Raw genomic sequence first — 24,246 nt, 5'->3', positions numbered from 1 at the left:
GGAGCGATTAGAACACAGGGAGCGATCATAGAAGGTTTCTTCCTAAGAAAAACGTCTACCAGTGAAGGCAAACACTCAGGCACTGGAGTGTCAGCTAGGCTGTCCTTATGAAGCACCTCCTCAGCTCTCGAAAATTAGACACAGGTGCGTCTACAGGTTGGCCGCCACACTTCTCCAGGGGCTCCGCTCACTGGTGACATCTGATGGCTGTTAAAGGAAACGCAGCTTCCCAGAAAAAACCCAGGACAGAAGAGGAAAAGAAAACAAAACAGAAAAAAGAACCCCAACCTAACAACATGACTGTCATCTATTCATCCATCCATCTTCTTCCACTTATGCGGGGTCGGGTCGAGGGGGTATCATCTTCTGAAGGGAGGCCCAGACTTCCCTCTCCCCAGTCACTTCTTCCAGCTCCTCCAGAGGAATCCCAAGGCGTTCCCAGGCCAGCCGAGAGACATAGTCCCTGTCATTTAGCACAAGCTAATGCTGAATGATACCATCTGTTGGTCCTGTTTGATGTTACAATACCCACAACACTTATGCATTTACTGTCAGAGTCCAACTGAAAGTGAAAGTCTACCTTGAGAAGATGCAGTATTTGTGAAAACATTTCAGGCACCTGGACATTACTGACAATATCTGATTTTTTTTTTAGTGCTTCTCTAACCTAGCAAATATATATTTCAAAAAAGGTTGCATTAACTGGAAAATAGTCTTATTGCTGAGTTGTTGTGCTGACGTCAGTTGCTCAACACCTCATGATACGCTGTCCTGAAATGAAGCAGAATCCTCATAATTTGAATTAATAACTATATCACTTTGCGTCAGACCTGCAGAGTTTAATCCTTCTGTGTCTGTATTCAGGAGGCTCCACCTCTACTGGGTCAAAGATATAAGGTTGAACCACTGCACATCTGCTTGTAGCCATTTTCACATGTCTGAGGAGCTCATGTAAATACTGAGTTAGGAGGGCTTGGCCAGCAGCTTATTAGTTATTAGTAATGAGGTAGTCCTAAAACAGCGCATTTCTTAATGAGATCAAAGCATCCACTGATGAGGTGAATGAATATTTGTGTAATAAATATAATGAACATGTCTTGTATAGCCCATAGACCTACCCTTTAACTTGTTCAAGGAAGCATAATAGTGGACCTTTAAAACAAGCATGCCAACTCACACTGTGCCAAAGGCCTTCAGAAAAGATGCATTTTTAAAGAGACAAAGAAGAAGAGAAGACACCTACTTAAAGGCAACTTTGTCCACAACTCAGAAAGTCTGATCTCTTCTAAATGTTGCTTAGCTCTTGGGACAAATAAAAGTAAGTGGAAAAAAGACAGAGGAGGCAAATGAGGATTTTAAAGTTAATTCTACCCATATTGTATTATGTAACAGTGCGTATGTAATACGCACTGTTACAGCCCAAGCATACTGTAAGATCTAAACCTTATTCATGTTGAATTACAATCAAACTGATTTCACCACTTTCCTGAACATTATTTATCTGTGAACATGTGAGATCACCAAAGAGTCAGCAGGGGAGTTGGACTGATTTTGTTGGTAACTTCATCCTGTGTAAATAGCAATGTTATTTCAATAGCTTACCAAAACAACAATGTGTACAAAGACACCCTAATATTATCTCTTACCATTTAAAGCCTCGTTGCTTATGCTGGACAGAAATTTGAAGTCCCGTAGTGGGGTGGTGATGGCGGTGATGTTTCCCAGCATGCTGCCCATTCCCAGCATCAGAAGCATGAAGAAGTACAGCACTGACCACAGCTGAGACAATGGCATGTTCTTTATGGCCTCACTGTACACTATGAAGGCCAGCCCAGTCCCCTCCACAGCCTGAGGTAAACAGAAGACAGAGTCTAGTTTTAGTGTGTATAAACATAGGCTTAATAAAAGCAGCCATGTTGTCCAGCATTAAAAGTAACCAAGATGAACCCAAGCAAATGTCTTGTGCCATAGTACAGTGAAAAATCACTGCGCATCTTCTCTCCAGAGGGCTGTGTGCCGAGACCCCTCCTGTATTGCTTCTATACTCACACACAGCCCAGCCCATAACAACAGCCGCCCTGTCCAGTTTGCTGAGGACAGCACAGTGGTCAGACTCATTTCACAGGGTGAGGAGGCAGCCTACAAAGAGGAGGTCCTGAAGCAGGCAGCCTGGTGTTCAGAGAACAAGATCACTCTGAACTCTAGGAAAACCAAAAAGGTCATCATGGACTTCAGGAAACTCAGCACCGACCCAGCTCCTCTCTACATTAACGCAGAGTGTGGAGAGGGTCCACACCTTCAGGTTTCTTGTTCTCCTCATCTGTGCTAACTAATAACATCACAGCAGTCATCAAGAAGGCTCAGCAGCACCTACACTTCCTGAGGAAGGAAGCACAAACTAAACACCAAGCTGCTGATGACCTTCTACGGCTCATCCATGCAGATCCTGCTGACACAGTGCATCACAGTATGGTACGGCAGCTGCACTGTTACAAAATATCATTTGTCAGTCGATCTAAAAAATCCCAGATCGCCCTGCAACTCTAACTGTTAAAAACCTCTTAATCCGCACCGGAACCCCCAAGTGCCATTTTTCCTTCCTTTCTTTTTTTTTTCCAGGAGTGAGATTTAAGGGTTTAAACTCTGCCAGTCTCCATTATGATGCTTTTATTGGGCAGCCTAGAGGTCCCCCTCCCCTCTCCTCCTCCCCCTTTGATTGACACGCATTCGACCAATAATGTCATGAAATGGCTTTTTCCGAGCCAATAATATCCAGGGAGCGACTTGAGCTCGTTTTTACATGCCTGTATTCATTCTGAAATATTTCTGACTGGTCAATTCGGGCAATATATCTAAAGCCACCGATGTGGCCAACACGTGTCCTGTCTTTTTTTTTTTTTTTTTTAAGTTTTTATTGGCTCTAGTGGCCTTTATTTGAAAAGTGGGTAAGGAGAGAAGGGGGAAGACATGCGGCAAAGGTCGACAGGCCGGGAATCGGACCTGCGACGGCCGCGTCGAGGACTAAGGCCTCCTTCTGTGGGTTGTGCTTAACCCCTGCGCCACCACAGCACATCCCAACACGTGTCCTGTCTTTTTTTTTTTTTTTTTTTTTTAAGTTTTTATTGGCTCTAGTGGCCTTTATTTGAAAAGTGGGTAAGGAGAGAAGGGGGAAGACATGCGAAAAAGGTCGACAGGCCGGGAATCGGACCTGCGACGGCCGCGTCGAGGACTAAGGCCTCCTTCTGTGGGTTGTGCTTAACCCCTGCGCCACCACAACACATCCCAACACGTGTCCTGTCATAAGGAATCATGGGGTTTGTTTTGACATGAATCCACCAGCAGCATGCGTAATTACGTGTAATGTGTGCGTCTGTGCTGCATCAGTCAGGCTCTGTGCGCCCTCATGCGTAACGGTGTTTACGGAACATTTTCTCACCAACGGAGAGACACGTTGTCAGAATGTGTCAAAACTGGATGTATTTCTTCAGCAGAACTTCACAATTCACGGGAGTGGACAAGTAGACCGCGCTGCAGCAAACAGAAAGGTGCGGGGAAGGACCGTTGCACTCCGGAAGTGAAGGGGGCGCTATTTCCTATATTATCTGCGGTCTCCTGTTTTTATTTTCTTTTAAAATCTGTGATATAGTTTCACCTTTAGGAAGGATTTTCGCTCTCAGCATGTATTTGAACTTCTCTTATTTACTTCAGCGCAGTTCACAGTTTTTGACAAATTCTGTAGATTTCGATGTATTTCTATATCTGCTTCTTAGTCGCATCTTTTCGGGCCTGATACTGCCTCTAGTGGCGTGGTGGTAACCAGTGTTGGCATAGTTACTTTGAAAAAGTAACTTTAATCGGACTACTGATTACTCCTTGAAAAAGTAACTTAGTTAGATTACTGACTACTTGATTTGGAAAGTAACTAAGTAGGAGCTGCTAACAACAACGCTCTGCCTCCTGTGAAAATAACATTGATCTTTGCTAATTCTTAATTGTAATCTATTTTATAATGGTAACATCAACTATGTGTCTCCACTGATAAGGTTGAACTGAAGAGGAGATTGTACAAAAAAATAAAAATTCTGAGTAATTTGTGTGGTCCACTGTTGTCTGGAAAACTCTAAGAAGGATTTTAAAGAAGATTAGAGCCCAACAATATAATATGGATGCAGCAGACCCGTGGCTCCGAGTAAAATATCCAGAAAGCAGTGCCATAAAATCCATAGCATAACTTGAAAGCAGCACAGGAGAAAACACAGGAAAAGACAACAGCAATATAGTGTCTACCCAGCATAGGGAAGGGGCGAACATACAGCGCCAGCGTCACACAAGCACCGATGGTGGCAACCTACTGGATGGTAGCCACAAATGCCCTGGGTCAGTCTGACAGAGGCTCTCTGACCTCCATCAGCAGGTAAGGTGGCTGAAGTGTCTTGCCCAAGGATACAATGTCACAGGCGGGAGGAGCAGGGATTGAACCAGCAACCTGCCAACTGCGGGCAAACTTCTACAACCGTCGTCACAAATATACATGTACAGGCCATTTACCATATACATTACACTGAACAGAGTTCCTTCCATCCATCCATTTATTTTCTAACACCCTTTTCCCTAATGGGGTCAGGAGGGTTGCTGGTTCCTCTCCAGCTACGTTCCGGGCGAGAGGCGGGGGTCACCCTGGACAGGTCGTCAGTCTGTCGCAGGGCAACACAGAGACATACAAGACAAACAACCATTCACACACACTCACACTTAGGTTAATTGGTCTCTCTAAATTCTCCCTGACAGTCATGTTTTTGGACTGTGGGAGGAAGCCGGAGAACCCGGAGAGAACCCACCATGCACAGGGAGAACATGCAAACTCCATGCAGAAAGACCCCGGGCCGGGAATCGAACCCAGGACCTTCTTGCTACAAGGCAACAGCTCTACCAACTGCGCCACTGTGCAGCCCTGAGCAGAGTTCTTGCTCAATATTAATAATAGTCAAAGGCAAAACAACTTGTTACAACATTCTAGTAAAATCAACATTCTAGCCCTCTTCTGGTCAACTTCTGTATGAATCTGAACTAAATGATTTCTTCATATCAATGCTGTTCACATTCAAGTAGTTTGTTAAGAAAAGTAAAGGGGCATAAAATGATTGCCAACTGCACAAAGCTCAGTCTCAGCAAAACAGTTTTTAACTGAAAGGACATCACAAAAAAACCATCCTTAAATTTACTGTGAATATAAACACCAAAGTGCTGAACGAGCATCATAAAAACATCCACATAAAACAAGCAATCACATAAAAGATTGCCTTTTTGTGATGTTTTGTACAACTTGACAGATAAAATAACTTTTCTCATGCTGGGTCCAAAGCCAATCGGAAAGCTTTAGGGGTTACACTGACATTAATTGGAAACCTGATTCCTGCTGTGCAATATACAATCAAACACTGACCTACAGTATCAGTTCTATAACCCATCATTAAATATAATCCAAACAAAACAATCCTTTGTTTTCAGCAAAGACTCAAAATAGCCATCTATTTCTTTTTATAAAAGTGCTATGAAATGTCAATTGATGCATTAAAATGGGAAATACTGGGTTTTGAACTTCAGAATTTGAATATCAATAAAATTCAATGGCATATCTATGGATAGTTTTAAAGTTTGGTTTAGTTTGGAAAAAAAAGATGGTTAGTAGGAAAGGTTTTCAAATAAGCTGGTGCTTCAGCCTTTATTATGTGAAAATGTATTTATCTTGGCACTGATACAATCTCTACATATTGACTGTAATAATATAAAAAAGTGAGGTTTTTTTATTTATCAGGTTTTAATTTCTGATGATTATAACCTGATGTTTACAGCCCAAAATCAGCCAATTAATGACAAGGTACATACAGTGCTTAGCTCATTCTCCAGGTTGCAGTCTTCTAGTTTGTTGCTAAGTTCAGCAAACTGCTCTGGGAACGTTGTGTTCAGCTTCTCAATCATTTCAAACACGTTGCTGATGATGATGCTGTCTTCAGCGAGATTGAAAGAGTTGAGCAGCAGTGTGCGTGTCCTGAGAGAGAAGGAAGGCGGATGTTAATAAAACCATGGACCTGATGCTAACATAAAGCAACAGTATTACACACTAGCCAGTCAACAAGGATTATTACTGCAGCAGTACATAGCATGAACTATGTTTTAGCTCACCGCATGAATGGCCTTTAAAATAATCCAGGTCAAATCTCCATAAATGGCTATGTCAACATTTTCTCATGACCTTATATGGCCAGAAGTATTAGGATTCATAAAAGGTGATTATGTCTATGAGAGTTGTCTGAATTGGAAGACAGACAACAGAATAATGTCCAACAGTGACAGGACAGGAGGACTGTGAACTTGGACAAAGAGAATTAACAGGCATTCATTGATATACAGTTGTCTCATCTGCATTTTACAATTTTCATATGCATACATTTCAACAAGGCAAGACTACCATATATATATATATTCCAGATGCAAAACAACACAAGGTGTGCAACAAGAAGTCTTGCATGCCTCCTTAAGCCTTCAAATGTTTGCAATGTTACTTAAATCCACTGGAACAGAGTCAAGCAACCTCAATAATCAATCGATCAATCAATCAAATTTTATTAGTATGGCACATTTCAGCATCAAGGCATTTTTTTTACATCAAATCAAACACAGAAACACAATGCAACATAGAATCAATAATCAAAACACAACAATGAGTCAAGTTCCATCAATAAATTTGTAATTGATTACGTTTCAAATACAATCCTAAACAAGTTGGTTTTTAGTGAAGTTTGCATCCATAAGAGGTTTACCTGTTATACTCCTACTGTGTTATATGGAACAAAATACCTATTACTATTTTCATTCCCACTCACGCTCACAATCACAGTTTAAAACCATGTAAACAGCCTTTCAGCGGGATAAAGCCAATAATGCATACCTCTCCAAGCAATTCTCATAGTTGATAGTTGCCTTGAATCCATAAATGGCAAAGGTGACAAGGGAGGCAAAGATGGATGTTCCACTGTTAATGAGGGAGACAATGATGGCCTGCCGCTCAAAGTTGTTGTGGTACTGGTTGTAGCTGGCGAAAGCTATGAGTGACCCAAAACCCAAACCCAGAGAGAAAAAGATCTGAGTGGCTGCATTGATCCAAGTAGTGGGATTGGCAAGTTCTTCCATCTAAAAGCACAGAGATCACATATACATGAAAATGAAAGCAAACCCCATCGTTCTGATATCTAAAGCAAAGTGATGAGGCCTTGTGCATATTCCTAAAGCCAATCCATTCTTACCTTGGGTGTGAACATGTATTTGACACCATTTAGAGCTCCATGAAGAGTCATGCCTCGAATCAAGTAGATGAGCAGGACAACATATGGGAATGTTGCAGTGAAGTATACCACCTACAAAAGTCAAACAGCACCATTATTGGTTAAATGCTTTTAATATGGTGAGGTGAATTTGTCAGGAAACGATATGAAGGATCATAATATTACAGTAAACTCTGTTATACATGCAATTGCAGATGATATTATTGCTTTATTGAGTAAATAAGGAAGCTTTCTTGCCTTTCCAGTTGATTTTACACCTCGAATAATGAATAGATAAGTTATCACCCATGCAAGCAGAAAACACAGCGCCTGGCCTGCGTGAATGCCACCATTCATTTCAATAGAGGGAGAGACGTTAAGGGTTTCTCTGTAGAAGAAATACTGGGTGGGTGTAGCTTTTTCACACTCCTCTATAGGTCCGGTCCGGTTGGAATTTACAGGGCAAGCTGCCCAGGGCAAGACAGACTTGGAGGGGAGGAGGTGGGGGTGCAAGGAGCACAATAGGACAGACATTAGAAGTCATCCAAAAAATATAATATCATAACTTTTTACTGTAAAATCAATTGATTCTGAACAGTTTTTAATTTAGACCATTTTTCCAATTTAGTCAGCTAATTGACCCAAATTTACCTGACCCAGCTAAACTAAAGTAGTCCAAGAATTTAGGAAAAGCAAAACCTTCTGTAGCCAAATATTTAAAGTCCTAAATTTAATGTATTTAGGACTTTAAATATTTGGCTACAGAAGGTTTTGCTTTTCCAAACTTAGAATGTATTGAGGTTAAGTCCAACATTACTACATAAAAGCTAATTCACAAAGCCAGAAGAAAGACAGGTAAACTGCTGAGTGCGTATATAATGCACTATAAAGATGATTTTAACATCTCTTTGCTTCGGCAAATTATCAACATGTTCTAATTCTTCACAATCTAGCACAGTTTCAGTATTTGCTACAAACAATAGAGCATTTAATAACCAACTCACTTGAAATGAGTGAAAGAGGTACCAGAAACTCCATGCATTGATAATGTTGTAATAGAGACATAAGTACATTGATGTCACAACACTGGCAAGTCCTGAAACAATAGAAGTAAAATAGGGTAAAGGTTAGAAAGCAAAGAATGAGTATCAAAGTTAGCGTCAGAAAATGTTGTGTTTGTAATCTAGGCTCTTACCAAGTCCCCCTAAATATGGACATATAGCAGTCCATGCACCGATGCTGCCCAGACGCATTTTCTGACCAATGGCCAGCTCCAAGTAGAACAGAGGTACGCCTTCCAGGAGCAGCATGACCAGATAGGGGATCAGGAAACCCCCTGCAGGTGACAATATGAGGCTCAGACCACTCAGGGTAGCAAGAAGGCCTGATGTTGCAAAGGTTCATTTTCAAAATTAATATGCCTTTTATAATTTCAATTATTTAAGTGCTGGGCAATGTCTTTAAAAATAATAGCTTAGAGGTAGACTAACACTATCTTGGTAATTGACAACAATGTTATGGAAGCCAAGGAAATTATAAACTAATAAGGTAATTCAAAAACTGGATAACATATTCAGTTTTATCCATTGTTGGTTTAAAGAAGATTTGTTGAAAGTGACCAATATATGAATATCTGAACAAAATAACTTCATGAGTGATGAAATATCCATGTCAAACTCAAACATACTTGTAGAGAACATTCTTGTCCTGTCTTTTAGTGTCCAACCACGTGACTCTCCTGGACAAAGCTGCTGGCTGAGCTGTAGATATGACTAAATAAATGCATGTGCTCTCTTTCATCCTATAGACTTTAAACCGGCTCGGCTCATCTGTTAAGATGAGCTTCTCTCCTAGATGAAGCTACTAAAGTGACTACTTTATCTACTCTAGTACCATTGACTTCTTACTTTTCTCTAATGTAGACATAACTCCTGGATCATTGCTTCTATTTCTCTGTTTGTTTTCCTCAAACCCCAGTCGGTCGTGGAAGATGGCTGTTCAGACTGAACCAGGTTCTGGTTCTGCTGGAGGTTTCTTCCTGTTAAGGTGACATTTTCCTTTCCTCTGTTGCTACATGTATGAAGGATTGATGGATAAGGGTTTGCTGCTATTCAATAACAGTTTTTCAGGAAGCATGAAATAATTCTAGTATTAAAGAAACATAATAAGATAGAAACCGTAAAAGAACTGAACAGAAACCAGACTGATCTGATAAGGAACCCAGAATCTACAATAATCAAAAAGAACTAGACAGAGACCCTAACAAGAATCACTAAAGAAGAAATAGACTCTTCACTAAATGAAATGCAAAATTCCTAAGAGCCAAACACAACTAAAAACCACCAAAACAAAGAAAAACAGAAACAAGACAAATCTAACCAAAATAAATCAGAGTACCGTAAATAAAAACACAAAAAATCCCAACCCAAACCAGACTGATCTAAGAAGAAATGAAACTGTCCTCCTGGTTTTAGTGAGAATGCCAGCAGTAACAAAAGACTGCAATGAGGATTATTCATAAAACTGGGTTTTATTAGAACACACATATATTAAAGCGAAATATAGTGAAATTTTACGATTTGGTTAATTTCAAAACTGCACAATAAACATTTAAAGCAAATCGCAAAGAGTTTTAAGGGAATCTTTGAAATATGTTATGTGACAGGGTGAAGAGTTAGAAATTAAGAAAAGTGCTCAGATTTAAGAAATAGAGTCCATATTGAGAACCTAATTGAATTTTGTTTCTTTTTTGTGTCTTTGATCGGACGTCTCAAACCCACAGTTGTTCATGGCAGATGGCCACTGATACTGAGCTTGGTTCTGGTTCTGCTTGAAGGTTTCTTCCTGTTAAAGGGGAGATTTTCCTCTCCACTGTCACTTGAAGCATCTCAGTATAAGGAATCCAGAATGTCTTGGGGGATTTGCTCTGAATCTAAATATTGAATTGAAGCAACAAAGATTTTTACTCTCCTTTGAGTATTTATTTGTAGTTATATTTAACTCATGGGCTTTTTATCTCTAGCAGAACTTAAGTAATGGACGTGACAATTTACAAAACCGTACACAAACACCAACAAACGTTTGTATTTCTACCCATATTGGGGATTTGTATTTGACTACCATTTATCTGAGGAACTACCCTGATGTCCAACCAAAACCATTACCAGCATATTCTTAACTCTATTTTAACCCTAACCTTAGTCATACCATACTTCTAAATGTAATGTGTAACCCTAAACACATGGTATGCTGCATTAGGGTCTGGCCCTCAGAAACATAATGTTCTTCAGAAGATTAATAAATGTACCAGAAAATGTAGTCCATAGCTAGTTCAAAAACACCATAGTAACTAACATGCTAGGAAGAAATCATGTCTGACAGATAATGATTCATTTATAAGTGAAATTGAAATGAAAGCAATATGTAAATACTCAAAGCATTTTATCAGAATGAATTGTGTTTGCTGTTGATAAATAAGAAGTTGGAACTGCAGGGCGTAGTGCTACTTTATACTCCATCAATAAAAGCCTGTCAGATAAATGTACTTGAATAGGTACAGTCCTGATTGCGGTACCATGTTCTAATTCAGTTAAGGTTCAATACAGAAAGAGAATGAGTAAAACAAAAGGTTCTAAATGTTGAATCAACGTTGAGCATTAAGAAGTTATCACATTCAAATGCTTTACTTTAACATCAGAAGATCTATCCCAGAACACAACTTTGATAGTATGTCTTCTAACTATTGGGTTAGAATAGCTTAATTTCAGAGTTTTACAGTGGGTGTAAAACTGATTGGCAAAAATATCTACTGAGACCAGGGCCCAATAGCATGAAACATTAATGCTAACTGTAGCCTTAATATCATGTCTGCAGTCAGTTTGGTTCATGATCTGCGTGTGTTTTATATTATCCTTGTGATCAACTGAAAGGTCTCATCATAATATTGAAATTGACTAACCAACATTACACTTCATAAACCCCTAACCTCTATCAACTAGGTTGGGAAACAAGTGTAAGACAGTCCAAAGCAGATGCAGTACAACGTTGTGTCACATGCTGTAGCTCTACTTTTAAGACCACAAAGAGAGTTATTACTTAACTTAAATATTAGAGAGAAGGGTAAGAATGAAATTTCTGGAGCAGTTTTTTTTTTGTGTGTAATTTCTTGAAATGCTGCTAAATTTCAGAAGGATCTTAAAAACAGTTTTTAGACGAGGAGTTGTTTTTTTTTTGTTTTGTTTTTTTACCTTTGAACCTTCTGTTCATTCATTTGGAGTAAATTAATCATCTGTGTACTCTACAGCCTGACCACGCTTAAATAACAGAGCAAAAATCAACTAGGAACAGAAAGCACAGGCACAATTTAGTCCCTCCATATCACATTTATATACCCTCCTCCTGTTGATTGAGGTTCTATGACAAATTATTAACAACAAACTATAAGCAAACACATTTGTAGAAAATCTAGTAGACTACTTTGTTACATTCCTGTATCTGTTGTTGTTGTTTTAAAGTTACATTGAGTGTCTTAAATGCACCGTGACTCTGACTTACAGATCTTCCTGTCATCAATTGGCTATTGTCCCTTTCATAAAACACAACAAAGTGGCATTAGGGCATCTATTTTGTCATGTCAAAGTGGTTTGTATAAGGAATGATGTGGCGAGGGAAATGGAAGTAAATCTGGCTTTGCTACGCCTTCCTCTCCTTTTGCAGGTAAGTGTGCTCCAGCTAGACGAGACTTTGGTCCACAGGATGTCTTTCATGACCGTTTTTAAAGCTCTCAAATGTATATTTGTGAGAGTCTACAAAGCGAGATTCATACTTCATTCTGATAAGTGCTATTTTATGCAGAGGGAGGTGAAGTTTTTGGGAAAAAGAGGAAGGGGGCTTGATTATGACTCAGAACAGGACACAATGAAAGACTGGTTTCTCTCCAGAGAGCTTGTGGGACTTAAAATGCTTTCACGGCTTTGGCTCATGTTAAAGATTTGTTGAGGGGTTTTCCTGGAGAACTACCCCACAGTTTTGAACTGTGGAAAAAGGGGTAAAGGATTTACTTGGTCAAAACAGTGCCAGTTGGTTTGTGACTTCCTGGCTGCCAGAACTTTTCCCAAGTGATCCCAATGTGCCTCTCAACCCAACTGGACAGATGTCAGCAAAACTGGCTTTGATGAAGTACCTTTATAGAGGAGAGCAGAAGAGAAAGTAGTTGTTGCATACTAACATAGATAAGTTGGTAAATGATTTTCAGTCTAAAGTTTCAGATATCATTGATTCCATTGCCCCAATTAAAATGAAGGTTGTGTCTGGTAAGAAGAAATCTCCATGGAGAAATGCACAAACAGTTCGATCTGCAAGACAACTCTGCCGTAGGGCAGAACAAAGTAAAACTCAACTTCACGTTCATTATGACATCTATAAAGAAAAACTACGTTACTATCATTTAACACTCAAACATGCAAGACAGGCCTTCTTTGCAGATGTCATAAACAAAAACATTAACAATGCTCCAGCTTTATTAGCAACAGTTGACAGACTCACAAACCCTCCTATCACGTTACCACCTGAATTTCAGTCTATTGCTGCCTGCAACCAGTTTTCCAGTTTCTTCTCAGAGAAAATTCAAAAAATCAGAAGATTAATCTGCACATCCACTATAAAGTCAGTACTAATGCAGAACCCAAACAAAACAAATACAGGATAAATGACCAAATTTCAACTACTTAATTATAAAACCCTAGAGGAAATTATAAGTCAATTAAGCTCCAGTTCCTGTTGTCTGGATGTCCTACTGTCACATTTCTTTAAGAAAGTTCTGCCTGTTGTTGCTACTGATCTGATCTAAATAGTAAATTCATCGTTTCTCATCAGATGTTTTTCCCCCAGGCTTTGAAAACAGCAGTAATCAAACCACTGATAAAAAAGAACAATCTAGACAAATCACTACTGCAGAATTACAGGCCGACCTCTGACCTCTGACCTCCCATTCATCAGCAAAGTTATTGGAAAAGCTGTTTAAACAGTTAAATAGCTTCCTAATGATAACCAAACGCTTTGACTCCTTCCAGTCTGGTTTCCAGTCTCACCACAGCACAGAGACTGGCCTAGTCAAAGTGTTCAATGACATCCATATAAATACGGACTGTGGGAGAACCACAGTGCTGGTTCTGATGGACCTCAGTGTTGACCATGACATATTACTGAATGGACTGGAGAGTTGGGTCGGACTCTCCGGTCCAGTGCTTAACTGGTTTGAATCTTACATAAAGAACAGGGATTTCTTTGTTTCAATTGGAAACTTCTCATCAAAGAGGTCAAAGGTCACATGTGGGGTACCCCAAGGTTCAATCCTAGGACCCCTCTTATTCAATATTTATATGCTCCCACTAGCTCAGGTTATAACAGGAAATAATATTAGCTACCATAACTATGCAGATGACACACAGCTCTACATTACGATGTCACCAGGTGACCTTTGACCCCATCCAATCACTGAACAGATGCTTAGAACAGATAAATGTTTGGATGTGCCAAAACTTCCTCCAGCTGAACAAAAACAAAACTGAAGTTATTATTTTTGGACCTAAAGAGGAACAATCTAGAGCTATAGATCTAGAATCATAGATCTAGAGTTATAGATCTAGAGTCAGTGCACAGCTTCAGTTATTACAACTAAAAACCAGTGATCAGGCCAGAAATCTGGGAGTAGTGATGAACTCTGACCTGAACCTTCAGAGCCACGTAAAGACAGTCACAAAGACGGCCTTCTATCACCTGAAGAACATTTCCAGGATTAAAGGACTAATGTCTCAGCCAGATCTAGAGAAACTCATCCATGCCTTTATCTTCAGTCGTATTGATTATTGTAACGGCGTCTTCACAGGTCTGTCCAACAAATCAATCAAACAGCTACAGCTGATCCAGAATGCTGCTGCTCGTGTTCTCACTAAAACCAGGAAGATAGAGCACATAACACCAGTTTTAAAGTCTCTCCACTGGCTCCCTGTAGCTCAAAGAATAGACTTTAAAATATTGTTGTTAGTTTATAAATTACTGAATGGCTTAGCACCACAATACATTAAAGATTTGCTGATGTTGTATCAACCTTCCAGAACTCTCAGGTTCTGGTTCTGGTTCTGCTCTGCATCCTCAGAACCAGAACCAAACGAGGAGAAGCGGCATTCAGCATCTATGCACCAAAAATCTGGAACAAACTTCCAGAAAACTGTAAAACAGCTGAAACACTGACTTCCTTTAAATCTCAACTAAAAACCCACTTGTTTAGAGTTGTATTTGAAACGTAATCAATTGCAAATTTATTGATGGAATCTGACTATGTTGTGTTTTTAAATGTTGATTCTATGTCGCATTGTATTTTTGTGTTTGATTTGATGTAAAGCACTTTGAAATGCCTTGCTGCTGAAATGTGCTATACAAATAAAGTTTGATTGATTGATTGATTGATTGATACAGGACATAGACTTAATGCCATTACTGCACCAAACAGCAGGAGCTGCTTGCTGTACCATCTACATGCCACCTTTCAGTGGCTAATGTTCGGCTATGCCAATTAAACATAAAGGCTTGATGCAAAGAACTGTAGATGTAAGACTGATACCAGCATCAAAACTCCAACTCTGAGCGGTGGAATAGTTTGATCACATAACTATTAACTCCAGATTTAGTTAGTTTACAGAAGACTATAAAATAATCACAGCAATATAATCCGAAGTTGATTAAAAATGGTCTCGTTTATCTACGTTTAAATACAACTACCAGCCAGTGAGTTGTATTTTACACTGGCTTTTTCATGGCTGCTTTTTGACCATTGACAGTTTTTTCTGCGCATCAATGATGTATGTTTTTTCTAAACATGGAAAAATCATTACATTTTTCCTCACCATTGTAGATGAATGATAGGTTGAATAAGTAGGTTAAGGTACCTATTGTCTATGCATACATTCATGCCCAAATATACAGCCCCTCAAATACTTTGTTAAATCTTCATTAACAAAATATGGAAATGTACTTGTCTTTTAAACCTGGTAAACTAACTGGGGTTGAGGAGAGAGATCTGGGCAAGCATTCTAGAAGCCTAGTGTCAGTCTGGTTTCATCATCCTTAACAATTTGATGTTTTCTCGGAACTCAAATTCACAATAAATTAGAAGTTGGTGGAACACCAGTGTCACAGTTCAGAGTAAGCCAATTTTATGTAACCACAGACTATGAGAGTAGAGCGCAAGAAGAAAGCCCCTGCTCCAAAATCAATACCAAGCATGACCGATATTATCAACATTCACATGAACTTCTGGAGACATTTTTACCATCTGAGGAAACCAGGGTCAGCCTATTTAGCCACAATGATGAGGCAACTGCTTGGAGAAGCAGAAGAGATGCATTGAGACATTAGAATACTGTACCAATATTCAAACAAGGTGATGATAGCATTATGCTGAATGTCTGTTTCTGCACCATTAATACTGATGTGTTGCAGGGAAATAATAAAAACAGAGGACAAATCCAAATTCTTTAATTTGACCTCTAATCAACATCTTGAACACAACTGGGCTTTACAACAGAAACTTAATCCCAAATACACATCAAAACAGGTTTTACATTGGATAAAGTAGGCTGAAATATATGGCTGAAATGGCCATAACTGAAACGCCATTGAAAATGGATGTACTGCATCTAAACGGCAGGCTGGTGCCAAGAGGCCAACAAATTTAAATTTACTCAAGCCAGCATTATTCAGAACCTCGTCTACAGAAGTGCATTGTTTTTAAGTTGTTACAGGTCAAATTTCCAAACATTAGTTCAGATGTAGTTATTTAATGAGATTGTATGTATAATTTTGACACTGTGAATTTGACTCCCCCACCCCCCTCTCTCCAACAATGAATACAAACTTGTTGTATGTTGTATTATCATTCCACACAGAAAACAATATTTATTAATATTTAGTATTGAAATGATCCAAGTTTCTTCAACAATCAGTGTGTGTTAACGTCTGATCAGAACATCAGTGATGCTTATTCTTTTCTTGGACAATCTGTAAAGAAAATCACGTTCAAATGTAAGATCATCTCCAATTTTAAGAGCATTATTCCATTTCTTTAGTGGGTGATGTCATTTACAATGACTTTTAAACCCAGCCTCAACCTGTTAAATCTATGGCTTTTCTTACTGCGAGCTGGCAGCAGAGGTTGTTGCAAAGCTGAGTTGTAAGTAGGTGTTAGGTAGTGGCTGGTATGTAGCAATCTACTATAACCAAGAGTCCTGCAGCCATTCCTGCTTAGGTGTTGAAAAGGATCTACTGAAATAGTTCATGTGTAAATGACCAAAGAAATTCTTGCTTACAAACAGAGAGTGAAACAATGACAAACAATGGGACCTCTGGATGACACAGTTATTACTTGAGGGTTGAAATAAGGGCCTCTTAAGCATTAATATTATGCTACAATGCCCAGTCTTGGTTTTCCAGAATCCTCTCGTTTCAATGCAATTTCTAATTCAGAACTAACGTTCACAAACAACATCAAACCCTGAAGGAAATGCATGAACTAAATACATTTTAGGCAAATACATTGAAATATCAAATAGCATCTACAAGTTCTAAGTTAGTGACAGGATTACATGTGAAAATGGCCTCATATATTGTAAAATGGATTTGTAGTGGGAAGAATGCATTTCTACACACTACAAATCATTTGTCTTGATCACTTCTGAGTTTGTGATCTATTGATTTATAAATAGAAGGTGAAGTTGAGGCTATCATAGCGTATTACTGTAACTTGAATAAAATCATAGCAAATAGAGTTCCAGCTCTATTACAGTGTGTTGAATCATATTCAAAATTTTCAGGATATAAGATCAACTGGAACAAATCCGAGTGTATGCCCATATCACAAGCATGTCACTCAAATGATATTACACAATTTAACTTTAAATGGGTTCCCTCGGGTATGAAATATCTGGGTATACGACTTCACTCAAATTTAGAGGAAATAATGCTATTTAATATGGAACCGCTTCTTCAGAAAATTAAAACTAATCTTAATAAATGGGCAAAATTGAAACTCTCTTTATGGGGAAAGGTGAATGTAATAAAAATGGTGATAGCCCCATTGTTCAATTATGTGTCCATGATGGTGCCTGTTGATATCCCATCACAGGTATACAAACAATACGAGACTTGTGTTAAGGACTTCCTTTGGGACAAAAAGAAACCCAGAATTAGTATTAAGAAAATGTGGTGCGCAAGGGACATAGGGGGCATGGCCCTCCCTAATGTAAGGCTATATAATCTCGCTTTTGAAATGTCTAGGTTGTTCAAATATTTTGTAAAGGGAGAAACAAAGCTGAGTTGGATGAATATCGAAGAAGAATTAGTGAACCCTTTCAGAACAGTAGATGTCCTTTCTCATGGTAAAATGGATAATAGACAACCTTTTTCCACAAATCCAGTATTAGCACATTCTAAATTAGTATGGAAGGAGATGCATAAAATATGTAGGATGTCACATTTTAAACAGTTGTACTCTTCATTGTGGTTTAATCCATCCATCTGTATTGGAAAGAAAACTGTTTACTGGGAACAATGGCTGGTGAAGGGGATACACACTGTGGACGATCTGTATACAGACGAGGTTTTTATGTCTTTTTCAGATCTCATGCAGAAATATAACTTAAAAAAAGATAGTTTCAGGAGATATCTACAAATCAGAGACTGTATTATTAAAGACAATTTCATACATAAGGATAATCCAATACAGGAATTTATAGGTTCAAGTAATATTAAATATAAGGCATCAACATTTTATAAATTACTTAACAGTATGCAAAAGGATGTATGTAAAAGTCTGGGGATTGTCTGGCAGAGGGACCTTGGCTGCATTTTTAGTGATGAAAAATGGTTGAAAGTACTTTCAAATAATGGAAAATATATTAAAGAATCGAGAGGGAAATTTACGCACTATAAGATAGCACATAGATTTTATTTCACCCCATCCAGGCTCCATAGAATGGGCCTGCTCACCAATAATTTATGCTGGAAATGTAAAACGGAACCAGGAACATTTTTACATGCGATATGGGAGTGTAAATGTATCTACCCATTTTGGAAAGACGTAGTAAAACACATTGGAAAGTGGATAGGTGTGGGGATACCCATGTCACCAAGACTTTGCTTATTGGGAGATCAAACAGTGATGCCTAATCTGTCAAAACACCAAAGCACAGTGGTGCAGGTGGGGACGGTCACGGCTGCCAGAATAATCCTCAGACTATGGAAATCCTCAACTGTTCCGAATATTAAAAACTGGTTGGAGTTGATGTTGGAAATAGTGTCATATGAACAAATGCTGGCTAAGTCAAATAATGACATAGAAAACTTCACAAAATCCTGGAACGGTTTTCTTTTCTGCAGTACTGGGACAAGTAAATTTTTGTGATGAACTGCTGTTTCTGAAAGTATTGACGAGTGATTATTTGCTTACTGTGGCTGTTTCATCGAAGATATTTGTATATGCCATTTTTTATTTTTATTTATATTTTTTTGTGAATCTTCTATTGATTAGATATGAACTAACCTGGTGGTTTTGTTTTGTTTTGCTTTGTTTTATTTGTGTTTTTTTTTGTTGTTTTTTTTTTTGGGGGGGGTTGTATAGATGTATGCCTTTAAAATAATAAAAACTTTAATAATCAAGAAGATTATGTCAGCCTGTTCATTGTGTGTCAACAAAACATACAAATGACCTTTTTGGCGTTGATTTGTAGTTTGAAGCTTTTCGAATAATTCTTACTCTTTTGTTCCTGTTTTTAGTGGTAGGTCCCACTGACAAAAGAAAACTGAATGTTTAAATTGAATTGTTGACAAATCACTGTGATCAAACTAAAGACTCTGGTAAATTATATTAACAGACTTTTGCTAGCAAATTAGGAATGTTTCCTAAATGAGCAACAAAAAAGTACATTGGTATATAAAAACACTAAGATCAGTAGTCCTCCCTATCCATCTTCAAATGACTCTCAACAGATCAGAAAATTAAAATATATAAAACAAAGAACTTAGCCTGCCTAACCCTACTCAAGTGAATAGCAAATAATAACCATCTTAATTTCAACATTTCTTTTTTTATTCCATATTCTCAATAATGAAAATTGAATCAAATCAGACTTGTATAGTGTTTTTCATGACCATCAAAGACGCTTTACATGAAGTCAGTCATGCCCATTAACACACACATTCACACACCTGTGATGGGTAGTAGTGTCATGACATGCAGTAGAGAGGAGGAGAAACAGACACAGAGAACCCAGGTTAGTGTGAAGGAGAAAGATGATTTTACTCATGAAGTCTCAAATAGTCCAGGCAGCACAGAATGAGTGGAAGGCTAATAGCTCACAACAGGTGGAGCAAAAGACAACGAAAGGAAGTATTTTCAGCTCCTTTTTGTTTTCCCCAGTAGATCTCCTTAGCTTCTCTGGGCCATCTTCTACCCTCAGCCAGCTCCTGTGCCAACTACTCATACCTGCAATCAATCATCTCATCTAGTTAGCTCCATTGTTCCATTTGCTACCTCCCAGTATTTAAGCTCCTCTATCTCAGTTACAACTTGCCAGTCCCTCTCGTTACTCTGCTCACCACTATGCTTCTTTCTACCCATGTTTCCCTCCCTGGGTTCCCTGTTGTTCCCTGTTGTCTTCAGTTTGCTTTGTTTTTCCTTTTGGATTTCCCTGGATCACTTCATTAAAACATCCACAATACTCAGCGTCTTCTGCCTGCTGCTATTGGGTCCTAATCTACACGCATCATGACAGATTGGTTGTTTTTAGTTGGCACTGGGAGAAGGCAGAGGAGCTTGATTTCTTTTCACAGATTATCTGTCTCACCATAATACTACAATATAGTGACAGTTTCAAGAAATCTATTTCTAAAACCTTTATACTGCAGCATTGAACTGCCTTTGTTTGTATGCTGGTTACGTCCTACCCTGTGGCGGTCAGATGATTCAACTGAATTGCTACTGGATTGTAGCCACAGCTGTCCTGGACAGTCTGACACAAGCAAAGCTGCTCTATCAGACCACTGACCCTTCTGACCTTGTGTCTTTCTCAAGAACAAAATGGCAGAGATGGTCCGGCGACCCACTCATTGCACAGGAACCATTTTGGTGGTCCCAGAATCGGCTGTTTGCGTTTTGAAGACTGTGATGTTTTTTGGGTTTCATCCAACCATAATTTCTAGCTTTCACTGCAGCGGTTGGGAGGAAATTTGGCACCTCAAAATCCAAAACTATGTTCTAAAACCAGAAAAGAGTAGAGTGCCTACTCCAGGTTGGGAATGAAGTTCTGCCCAAGTGGAGAAGTTCAAGTATCTCTGGATCTTGTTCACAAATAAGGAAAAAATGGAGCAGGAGCTCAATGGGGGATTGTTGCGGGATCTGCTGTGATAAGGTGGAGCACTGATCTATTGTGAAGAAAGAGCTGAGCTGAAAAGAGTTTCCTCTGCAACACTTTTCAGAGGATGAAATTTGTAAGAGAGCTCAGACATCTAGGACAGTGTTTCCCAACTCTGGTCCTCTAAGCACACTGCCCCGCATGTTTTAAGTATTTCCTTGCTTCAGCCCAATCAAACACAATTATCAGGTGTTTGATTAACTGCAATCAGCCGAATGAGGTGCATTAAAGCAGGGAAACGTATGAAACATGCAGGGCAGTGTTCCCTGAGGACCAGGGTTGGGAAACACTCATCTAGGAGGAACACTAAGTAGAGCCACTTCTCATGAATATTGTTAGAAGCCAGAGGAGGGGGCCCGGCCATTCGGTTAGGATGGGCGCCTCCCTGGTGAGGTGTTCTGGACACATCCCACCAGAGGAAGACCTATGACATGATGGAGGGACTACATTTATAGGCTGGTAGGGAAGGCCTTGGAGTTCCCCCTGAGGAGCTGAAGTAAGTGCATGTTTGCAGTTAACAATATTCACCCCACTCAGTGACTTCCTTGATATATTAATTAACATTTCAGATGATAAAAATTGGTATTGGTCAAAATCAAAATTGATAATCGGCAATAGACCAGAAAACTGCAATGAGTGCACCCCTACTAAAGATAGAATATATACACACATATTCATGACAGAGCTAAAATTTTAATTTGTACCAGGTGAGTCTTTCTCATCTGAGAATGTGGACCATAAACTTAACATCGAGAAGTTTCATTTATTGTTGTCAAACCTTATCAAACATACCGTTTTGAAGCCAAAAATCTCCCAGAAACATTGAGGGCCGACAACAAGAATCAACTCATTTAAAGTTAGAACTCAGTTTCACACCAATAGAAACATTCTAGCATAAATATTTGGCTGTTGCACTGAACCGCTCAAGGTCACTATCATGCTAAGTTTCTATTAGCAGCTCCACAAAAGTTTTTGATAAATATTACATTACCAACACACATGAAAACATACCTTTATCTTGTCTTTTTTCTATTCTACCTGTTTCTGAAGGATAAGTTCTTTTCTGAGACATTGTTTTATTAACTTATCTTCCACTGGAGCTTTAGACGTTTGGATGCTCTCTGCACTTTGTGATGCAGCTCATATTACCAGTGAAGCGTGACATACCTCGGCCATCAAGAGCAATTTATTTTTCTTTTGGTATGAATTCTATATACGATATATATGTATATAGTAAAATTAAATCAGAACTTTAGAATGAAATTGTGTGTTTTGGTACATAGAAATCCTTAAAAAGAATAAATAAATCAGTTCCATGTAGGGGGCCCCTACTGGGGGCTCTAAGTGGCCGCATAGTTGCTTATACTGTGGGCCAGCCCAGCCCAAGTGGCTGGAGAGAGGGTTAGGCTGCTGCCCCAAATAAGAAGAAGAGATTAGATGAATGGATGCATGGATGGACATTAAGCCCAAAAATCCAAACATAATTTTTACAGTAAACTAATATTCAAAATTTTAATGTATGTAAAAACATAGCCATTAAAAAATGAAAAAAAATGCCTTTTGGTCAAAGAATAGGCATGCTGTTAGTGAAATTTGATGATGTCTCATCATAAACATTTGAAGCACACTGGTTTGCAAAACCTGAAAAGGGTTCATTTAAAAGGTGAGCAATGACATCAGTCGGGAAAATTGCACTCTTTCTTCCAAGCAGTCTGTGGAGTTATAGGGATGGAAATAAAACATTAAAGACTCCAGATCACGTTGTTTAAGTAGATCATCAACATCTTCTAATTCTTTGCAATTTTATCTCTGCATGTTTTCTCCCCTTCCTCAGAATGAAGCAAACTAACGATGTACAAAGATTGTTTTAACTGTTTAAACGCAGTAGAGTGCAATTTAAACCATAATCTTAGCCCTTAAATAAACTATATTGTGTCTCGTGATCTCTTCGTTGTTTATTCCAAGGTAATGAGAAAGTTCTTAGAATTCGGGGTTTTCGGTAACATTGCAAACACGCGCAAAGTGGGTTCTGCTGACCGTGGACATGGTTCACCTGCAGAAAATGAACGTCTACGTTCAAAATGGCCCATAATGGACACACGGAGAGGAACCTGACATTCTGCCACCACGACAATAATCTAATATTTTACACCGCGCAGTCCCGACTTTAAACCGTAAGGAAGAACTTTGGAATGAATCATGAAGATTTGTCCGTCATTTTTTCTTCATAATTAACCATCTATAAAGTTCAATCTCTCCACCTTTTAAACCCTAAGAAGTAATTATTTGACATAAATGCAGCTCTGTGGTGACCAGTGTTCCACGGTTATTTTTGATCTGTTTAACAACAGCCTGTTAACAATAGCAGCTCTGGCTTCCCTTATGGAAATTTACCACCAAACACACGTCTGGCTTTAAAACAGCTAAGTCCCACCGGCGTTTGCCTCTGCTCGCTGTGATAACAAAGACTTCTTAATGCTTAGCCTTCCACATACATTTAGACTGCCAACTATTTTTCAAGCTTGAACTAAAGCACAGCATCTCATTTAAAATATTAAATAAAATGACCTGTCTACATTACTGAACACCATTGATCTGCTAAATGGAATGAAACAGATTCCGCACAACTACAGTTCAAACAGCTTTAGCTCCCACAATAAAGAAATAAAGTAGACCACACAAACATCAGTTGTTTACGCATCTGTCAAACCTGGACATTACAGTAAAGTAACCGGAGATAAGAATGCATAACTTACCTCCACCGTGCATTTGACAGAGGTAAGGAAACCTCCATACGTTTCCCAGTCCGACGGCATATGAAACACAAGCCATTACAAACTGCATAGGACTTTCCCAGTTGTCTCGAGCGTCTTTAGCCATGTCTGCGTTTTGTGGAAATGTTATGCGCACAACAGCGTCTGTGTGCTTCTAAGCTTTCTGGGATTGTATAGCGGTCACTTGAAGTAGGAGGGTCTGCAGAACGACTGACGACAGACAGACATGGAGCGAAGTTACTTGGAGCGAAGAATTACATGTAATTCTTTAGCAAAAATGAATTATTTGTGATCAAGCTCAGTGGGTCTATTTGTTACATAGTTCGATTAAGAAATACATTCACCCCTTTTTACAGTTATTTCATATTTAATAAAGTCATAAACCAAACTCCAAAATTTAAATAACATGTAAAGTGGGCGGGGCTTGCATATGAAGGCTATGAATATTTAAATCGTCTAGTCTTCAGTGGAAAATAACCCGAGCATATGACGCGGAAGAAACATTTTGATGTTTAGTAAAAGCTATGACTCTTAATATTTTTTTTGTTGTTCTTCAAACAAAACAAACAAAAAACCTTCACTGAATTAGAACCATTTCTTATCATTGATAATGTACTTCTCCAGACTTAAATACAATAATTGCTTTTTTTATTAACAATAATTGCTTTGTCGAGTTGTCCTATA

The 24,246-nt window shown here is 38.8% G+C and overlaps 1 protein-coding gene across 4 annotated transcripts in view; it reads right to left on the bottom strand.

Moving 5' to 3' along the window:
• LOC122830667 (sodium- and chloride-dependent transporter XTRP3A-like) overlaps positions 1-23,758 on the bottom strand; it is a 40,626-nt gene extending 16,868 nt beyond the window's left edge. Inside the window, exons 1-9 of one of the 4 annotated variants that reach the window (XR_006370572.1) lie at positions 23,545-23,756; positions 8,518-8,658; positions 8,327-8,418; positions 7,581-7,808; positions 7,305-7,415; positions 6,950-7,191; positions 5,887-6,049; positions 1,647-1,848; positions 60-1,568 (exon numbers count right to left, since the gene is read on the bottom strand). Coding sequence is in view for 3 of the 4 variants with exons in the window: in XM_044116219.1 (XP_043972154.1) it covers positions 1,647-1,848; positions 5,887-6,049; positions 6,950-7,191; positions 7,305-7,415; positions 7,581-7,808; positions 8,327-8,418; positions 8,518-8,658; positions 23,545-23,668 (1,303 nt within the window). In the remaining variant the exon portion in view is untranslated. Of the gene's footprint in view, positions 1-59; positions 1,569-1,646; positions 1,849-5,886; positions 6,050-6,949; positions 7,192-7,304; positions 7,416-7,580; positions 7,809-8,326; positions 8,419-8,517; positions 8,659-23,544 lie in introns of all 4 variants that reach the window. The other 3 variants (XM_044116219.1, XM_044116221.1, XM_044116220.1) reach the window with 3 other exon arrangements.
• Between the last annotated feature and the right edge of the window lie 488 nt (positions 23,759-24,246).

Source organism: Gambusia affinis, linkage group LG05, assembly GCF_019740435.1.
Source record: "Gambusia affinis linkage group LG05, SWU_Gaff_1.0, whole genome shotgun sequence".
NCBI classification, from domain to species: domain Eukaryota; kingdom Metazoa; phylum Chordata; class Actinopteri; order Cyprinodontiformes; family Poeciliidae; genus Gambusia; species Gambusia affinis.
The sequence above is the reverse complement of the archived record's forward strand: the minus strand, read 5'-3'. Positions and strand labels throughout refer to the sequence as shown.